Genomic DNA, 8,028 nt, shown 5'->3' on the forward strand with positions numbered 1-8,028 from the left:
CCCCCCACCTCCCCCCTCTTATCAAAGGTATGGCCTCTCCCAGGCATATGTTCCGCTTAGGAGAGCCTGCACTGACCCTTAAAAAGCTCTTTGCTTTTTGTTTTGTAAATTGTCTTTGCTTTTAAGTTTAAAAGCTGGAGATGTTATCTCTGCCTTCTCTCCCAGGCGACGGTAATAACTGAAGAATTGTTTCAGGATTTCTTTTTTCTTTTTCTCAAAGTAAAGCAATGAGGACTTCTCAGACATTTTTTTTTTTTGCTTTTGTAGTTCCAAGCGGTGTCACGTCTGATATGCACCTCCTGACGGGTGAAATTGTTGTGTTTTTTAATGTCCTCTCTGATGTTGACACAGAAACCTTTTACTCCGTGACGTGTCAGAGGACTCACATTGCTCAGATGAGGGGGGCAGAAAAAAAAACACCTCATACTTCCATCAATGTCACTCTCCGACAATTCAAGACAGAGTAAAAATATTTGCATCCATTTGAACAATCGTCCCTGAAGACAGCGTTCCCAGGGTGTGTTGGCCTTTCATAACACGAAGCTATTTCTTCACACTTTCATCCAGGCTGAGTTGTTACCTGTCCCTGATCACTCTTCATCCATCGTCAGGGTCCCAGGCTTTGTTTACTGACAAACAGCTGGGGAAGGAGGACTTTTCATTCTGACAACTGAAAGTGTCAGAAAAAAATGCTCCATAGCCGCTGACTAATTTGATAATGAACATCTAAGCTCGACAGAAACACAAAGATTCAACAATGTCACGTTTTCTCGATCCATCTTGCACTAACGGGCTCGTCACTGCAGCAAATATCCTAATTTCATCAACGCTGATTWAGGCTCCCTTTATGTGCGATCTCCTTTATTTACGACGTGCCTCCGACATGCCTGAAAGGGCCGGTCTAGCATTACAGCATTCACCGCTGCTCAGAGTGCCGAGCAGGAATATATAATTATGCCAGCTCCCTCCTCCCACCGCTCTGTAAACCTGAGATGGTGGAGGAAGAGCGCTGATTACACACCACAGACTTTCTCTCTTGTACTTATAAGAGGATAAACGAATGAAAAGCGGAGCAAGATTGTCGAAGAGTGCTAATTAGTTTCTATGGGAAGGAATGGCAGGTATGTTTTGTGTTCTGGAAGCATTCATAACAAACTCCTGACCTTCAGAAAAAAAAATGAAGAAAAAAAAAACAACAGCTGTGTGAGTGCTCGATTCGACATCTCGCACCTTTTTCGAGCCTTGCTCCTCTTCCACCCCGTCTCCAACGACAATGTAAACAACTTTCCTTCCAAACCTTTGAATTACTCTCTCGAAGCAGCTTTCCTTCCCTGTGAAGGACACAAAGACAAGATGTTAGTGTGGTCTAYACACCTCTGAGACTACAAGCACTGAATAGCAGTTAGCTTCAAAGGGCGACACGTTTTTATTGAATAATTCCACTGAACCCAACATCTTTCATGTCAGAGTAACACTTGTGCAGGAGGAGGTCTGAGGTACTGTTCAAACATTATACATGAGGTTATGTACAGTTCTGTGTGATACTGGGCTGCATCCTGACGAGCACGTAGCCCAGCTGGGACACATCCTTCCAGTCTGGGTAGGCTKCATGAAACTGCTGTGAAATGAGATGGTCTAACCTTTACTTGATGGACATGTGCGTGACCACCATGGTGATTGGTTTCATATCAGACATACAATGCGTTGGGATGTGTCTTTACATGTCTTTTCACTGGACTACACATAGATAAATAAAAACAAAACATTAATAATTTGGGTTTAGCTCCAGTGTCAGTACTTGTAGTTAAATTTTATTTAACATCTTATTGTAGCCCGAATTTCCTTAGCTAAGTTGCTAAACTTACATTTAAAAACAAATTGAATTTCTGTTTTGTCTGCTGTCGACGGATCAGGATACTCGGATGCATCCTTGGTTTGAGATTTTGTGGGCCGCATTAGGAGGAGCCTTTAAATCGGGACAGCACTCGGTGCGGGGCAGTGACGTATGCAGCGGACAAATGCGCACTCATAAGGATGAAGCCCATGAACTGAGGCAGAGCCAAAGTCTGAGGCATTCTGTGTTGCCTAACGCTGGAAACATACTCCCTCTGAACTGCCGATGTCGGCACGGGTTGTCGCAGTTTCATGACAAAAATTACGTCACCGGTGTTCGCAGCRTCGGCTCAGCAGYCCCTTTTGGTACAACCCGCTGGCAGAACTTTTTACCCACCTCCCGCGACGATGGTAATGTGTGATTGGTCTGAAGTTCGTGGGCGTGTTTGTTTGTGCTGAAACTGAAAGCACTCGGACACTCAAAAAAAACTTGCTTCTAGAGCCGACTGTTGAAGCAGGGTTTTATAAAGATAGGCAAACCAAGAAAAACTCATGGTGTGTTTGTTTGTGCTGAAAGCGCTGCATTTACTTCAACCACTCGCTAAAAAAAAAAAAAAAAACTCGCTCCCAGAGCCGACTGTTACCAGGAAGCAGAGTTTTATAAAGATAGTCAAACCGTGAAAAAACTCATGAATGGAGATTAAACAGACGTTGTGCACCGAGGAATCTGACTGATAAAACCTTTGGAGCTTTAACCAGGACAGATGTGGATAAATACGTCTGGTGAGTGACCAGTCTGACTTTTTATTCTGCATTGTCGGCTGTTGTGTGAAGAAACTCCATACAGTGACGTATGTTGCAGCAGGAGGGGGGTTTCCCGAGCTCRGCGTGGGGTGTCTCAGGGACTATGAAAGGTGCGAAAAAGACTGCCTAACAGCCACGTGACCGCACGTCAACCTGTCGGCGTCGGAGGGAGTATGTTTTCGGCTTTAGAAATGAACTGTGTCGGCCATCTTGAACTGGTTTGACTMCAAAACGGTAATGAGGTGTAAATATGGATCCTACGATTATTTTCTGGGAGTTTAATTAAAATCTGTTCAGTCGTTCACCAGATATTCTTCTGAAATGAGAAGAAACTGTACGGCTTTTCTTCTTTGGTGGCAGCCAATAATAAAAAAAAAGACTGAGTTCAGGAAAAAGTCGTGTTAAAAGCAGTTCCTGATACTTGGAACAAATGGACCCTTGCGTGTCCCAGGGTCTGCTCTGCTCCTCGGAGAGCCGACGCTCTGCTCTGATCTGCCTGAAAAATGTTGCAACAGCGAGGCTTGGTGTTTATTTTGCATTTGAAACAGAGAAAAGGAGGGGACGGCGGGAGGAAAGGCGGGGAGTTGTGGGGAGAAGGGATGGGGGGGGACTTCTGTTCCTCTGGAATGACATAAATGTGCAGAAGTGGTTTCATATGCAGAAGCGAGCAGCGGAGGCCCAACACAGGTCCTGCTCCAAGAAAATAATCCCAGGTTGATTAGGTCTATTCCTTCACAGAAGAACATCAATCCTCTCCGGTGACCCCCCCCCCCCCCCCCCCCCCCCCCCACACACACACACACCATCTCGTCCCAGCCACTAAGGTAGCGTGTGTGTCCGAACTGTTTACACTCACCAGGCTAAGATAACAAGCGCACACGCCCCACAGTGACCAAAGTGGGCAAAACAAAGCAGAAACAAATCAAACCTTCAGACGTGACACATAAAAGCACTTCTTTCTTCTTTTTTTTTTACCTATTTTGGTTGCGCTATAAATATTCTCTATAGGAAAGACGGTTCCCAGGCCGTAGAGCAGAACTTTGGCCAGGGCCGGGATGAGCTGCGTGGTGGTCACCAGGATGTTCACACAGTTTGACCTGAGGAGGACAGCAAAGACGTGACATCACTCTAAATCACTCCGAGGGAGGACAAAAGAAAAACACATTGTGCCACATATAAAAGTGCATCAGTTCCCAAAACATGAAGAATTGTCTCGTTTTTCAAGTCAGAGCTTTTAGCAGACCTATTTGTCAAAATTAAAAGAGACAGGCTGGACAAAAGACAAACACACAGCATTGTTTCTTTTTTTAATAGCTTGAAGAGGACTTATTTACACCACATGTACGTTTCTAAATGTCTRGTGCGAAGCTGGGTACAATTTTCCTCACTGGAGTCGTACCTTGAGTGGATTAATGTTAGTGCTTTCAGTGCCAGTGTTAACCAGGAGTCCGTCAAGGCTTCAATTTCTGCTCGCAATTGCAACCAGGCTTCCCTTTTGGCCGGGCCCAGYAGACCTGAAACGCAGGGTAACATTGTTTGGGTTGGTGCAGCCGTCTGAATACCAGTGAAATTTTCAAAAAGAAAATTTACCCCGGCTTTTACAAACACAGGAACACTCTAACATCGGAAGGCACTCAYCCCACCCCACCCCTCCCCTCCCCTCCCCAAACCCGTATTTTCTGCCCTACAGATCTGCGTGGAGCAGCGCTGCTTTGTCGGGGATTACCTCCAACGTTGTTTTTGTAGGTGGTGTAGATTTCTTTTACTCGTCTGTAGCGGAAGGCCAGTTTTCTCATCCAGTCCACGCCTCCCCGCACGCCCGTGGCCAGGCACAGGTTGGCACTAGTGGCCGCTGCGTGGAAACCATCGGCGCCGAAGTTATACGTACTGAAATGCAAACAGAGGCAGGATCTGTTAACCCACGCTGCTCCGCCATTCAGAAAAATTCATGTCTGAGCGATGAGCCGAGAATCGAACGGACCTCAAATCCTGACCGTTGTCATCAGAAGACACATCATCGATGTGCACCTGGTCACATTCCTGAAACAGACAAAATGTTCACTGTTAATTTTACAGCTTYTAACACATGCTGCTTTCCTTTGCTTGCACTTTTTTGTATATCTTTTCAAATCAGCTGGGCATTTAAAACAATGTCAAATGAATGACATTCCAATGAAAGTATGTTRATTTTTTCCTTCTGCTCAGTTACACCTTTCTACTAACCAAAGAGCTTTGAGTGTGACAGAAGAGCTGAAGACTCTGCTTGRAATCTTCTTTTAAATAGAAGTAAACACAGTGTGTTATTTAACTCACTAAGTTCCACTCAACAATCTTTTTTTCAGCTGTTAATGTTTCATTTTGCTTCCCAAAATGTGCTTCAACAGCACATCCTGAAAACTGCAGTCTCATTTGAAATCTTTGCCTGAAGTAGTATAACTGCTTTATGTTTTGCTTACGTGCTCAGGGTTTGACCTGTGGCAGGACGAGGCTTTAACACACTTTGGGAGCTGACTTTTAAGCCTCCTAAAAATATGTTTCTGTTTTAGGTGATGGATCTGTTTCAAACTACTTTTAAAGGTGAGKATAGTGCCTATTTTGTATTATTGAGTAATACCGACTTAGGTAATGTTTTTTATTTTAAGCTACATTTTAATTTTGTAAACTGACAAAATAAACATTTAGAACACGTGGTGACGTCTGCAACCTCCCATTAAAAAGAAAAAAAAAACAATTTAATTTAACATGGAAAAAGTTTTTATATCAATGGTAATCTTTAAATTTATGATTTACTGTAACAAAACAAACAGCTAAGTAACTGTGGCCCCATGAGCAATTTTGTTGAATAGTCCTCCTTGTATTAATGACTCACAATAATCTGCTTTAACGCCAGCACTGACCATAAACCTAATTTCCCACAATGCATGGGAATTTCCTGTTGGAAAGTGGGAGAATTCTGAGTTCAAGATGGCAGCTACTCACCACAACTCAACAGTGAGTAAAACTCTCTTTTACTCACTGTTTACCCACTTTTACCWGTATTTCTGTATTATGTATTTCACATGTAGTCAGTCCTACACGTAGTACTTTTCAATGTTTATAAGAGGACGTGTTATAACTATGTTTCTTTGCATGAAATACCAGGTAGAGCTCAGTTAGTTTGTTAGTGGTTAGTAGAGTTTGACACCTGTTTTAGAACATGTGAGCGTACTCTGTGTCTCAGACTACAGATACGAATGCATTTAAAGTAGAGGAATGCACAATGGCTTGTTCTTATTTAGTATTTTTTTAGTTGGTATTAACATCCTGTGCTCGAGCATCTGTTTGTCTGACCACACAGCTCTCCCTTCTTGCAACAACTCTGCTCCTCTTGGAAAGGTGGAGAGATTCAGCAGCTCTGCACTGATTCCACCGTTACACGGTAACACAATCCAGACTTTCTGGTAAATGTAACCTACTAGAAAAATTGAACCTGATGCTAACCGCCAATGAAATTATGACCTCTGATTGCTGCTGCGCCACACACCAGCACAGCCCCGGGGCTAGTCAGCAAGCCAGCCGGCCAGCAGAGGCGAAGAGGATAAAGCAGACGAGAAAAATCTGTTATTAGTTTTTCTTTTATAGGAGTGCTCCAGTGCCCTCTTCCTCCACTCTCCCCGGTCCATCAGCTCTAAATGTGTGCGAGTCGTGCACTAGCATTCAGCTCAACACACTTCATGAGCAGCAAGGATGTAACTGAGCTGTTCTTTGCTAAAACCTGGTGTATAATTAAAACAACAGCAAAAAATACTGTGAATTTATAAATAATATAATTTCAAATTGATTCAGTCAGCTGTAATCTTGTGTAAATAAAGGTAAAATGTGATGTGAGGTTTCCTTTCAGATTTATCAGGAAAGCTGCAGGTTTTAAACAGCTAAAGCAGCTGCCAGAAACGACAGTCTCACCTGTTTAACGTTATGTGAAAAAATAATAATTTCTGCTGGAAATTGAAACTTGAGGAAGAGAATTCCTCCGGTTTCAGGTATGAAAAATCCATTCCCAATTTTTGAGCTTTTTAATTAAGTTTCATCCGGTTGTTAAGACACCCAAACATAGAAAGGACTTCCTTGTTATAAGTCAATCTAACTGAGGCCAAATGCTGACGTTATTACATTCCTCCCTCATGCTGGAGCAGAGTATGGGTAAAGGCTTTGGACCGTAAACCTTCTTTATTTTACTGGTTCCCCTCTGAACAAATTTTTCATCTCCCTGGATTTGTGGAGAGAGGGGAGGGAAGAGCGACGTGAGGAGAAACTCAAACCAGCTGTTCTTTAACAGAATTAAAATCTTGACCCCCCAACCCCAGCTCTAATGCAGTCATTCTCTAGCCAAGCCTCTCCCAGCAAGCCCCGAGATCCAAAGAGGAAAAGACTTTGACCCCGTGACCCTGCTCCCCTCCTCTCGGAGCGCCGGCACCCAGATAAGGGGGCGGAATGGGGGGGCGGGGGTAGAGAGAGAGGTGGAAACAGAGGAGAGCAGCGGGTGAACGCTGGGAGTCCAACGTGACCGCACATGGAGCGAGTGCCGATCAGGAGATGGACTGCCAACTGACACGGGGTGCAGATGGGGGCTCATTTCTCTGTTGGCCTAATATGTTTCCACACACTCACTGGCAGATCTTTAATAGCTGAAGAAAGCTGTAATTTGTCCCATCTGAAGATCCGATGCCAGAAAACTTGAGGCTCATTTATAATAATCCACAAATGTTCTCCAGGACTTCTCATACGTGGGTGCACTTAATTCCTAAAGTAGTGGAGGCTTGTCTGTTTGTTTAGGAGGACAAAAACAGCACCTTCGGGTTAAGCGCTCAATAAAGCCTCTTTTCAAACACCCCCTTATTCTGGTGCAAGTAGCTGGAATGCTTCTATTATCCAGTAATTACGTGCTGATGAATCAGACACAATCTGCCAACAATCAGCTCCTACCACCTCTTTCACTGCGTCGGTACACGACCATTTGGTTCCACTCATTTGGTACAACGTCCAAAATTGCATGGTGTCTTCTTGTACCTCGCTGACAATAGCTCACCATGTTTGTCCTCCCCGTGTAATTTGTTTCTTTCACAGGGTGACAGCCAGCATGAATCAAAACAGATATCTGAGAACAATGTTGTTCCRTGTGCTAATTATAGACCTACTTAAGTTCTTGAAGCCAAAAGAACCCGAAACACACACACACACACACACTCACACACACACATGTCTCAGTAATTAGGCCTAACTGCAGCCACTATAACTGCAGCCTGATTATGAATGATATTTTATAGACTCAAAGCTAATAAACACATCAAACCTCAGCAAATGTAAAACATTCAAGATTGAAAAATGCCAAGAAAAATATAGATTTCTGGCAGC

General features: G+C 43.7%; 1 protein-coding gene across 11 annotated transcripts in view; it reads right to left on the reverse strand.

Moving 5' to 3' along the window:
- The window catches only part of eya1 (EYA transcriptional coactivator and phosphatase 1), a 35,448-nt gene that overhangs the window by 1,855 nt on the left and 25,565 nt on the right, over positions 1–8,028 (reverse strand). For all 11 annotated transcript variants that reach the window (XM_014002323.1, XM_014002322.1, XM_014002325.1 and 8 more), the window contains 5 exons: positions 4,619–4,677; positions 4,364–4,524; positions 4,037–4,151; positions 3,613–3,734; positions 1,231–1,331 (listed from right to left, as the gene is read on the reverse strand). In XM_014002323.1, coding sequence (XP_013857777.1) covers positions 1,231–1,331; positions 3,613–3,734; positions 4,037–4,151; positions 4,364–4,524; positions 4,619–4,677 — 558 coding nt within the window. The remainder of the gene's footprint in view (positions 1–1,230; positions 1,332–3,612; positions 3,735–4,036; positions 4,152–4,363; positions 4,525–4,618; positions 4,678–8,028) is intronic.

The sequence above is a fragment of the Austrofundulus limnaeus genome, unplaced genomic scaffold (assembly GCF_001266775.1).
Source record: "Austrofundulus limnaeus strain Quisiro unplaced genomic scaffold, Austrofundulus_limnaeus-1.0 Scaffold12, whole genome shotgun sequence".
Lineage (NCBI taxonomy): Eukaryota > Metazoa > Chordata > Actinopteri > Cyprinodontiformes > Rivulidae > Austrofundulus > Austrofundulus limnaeus.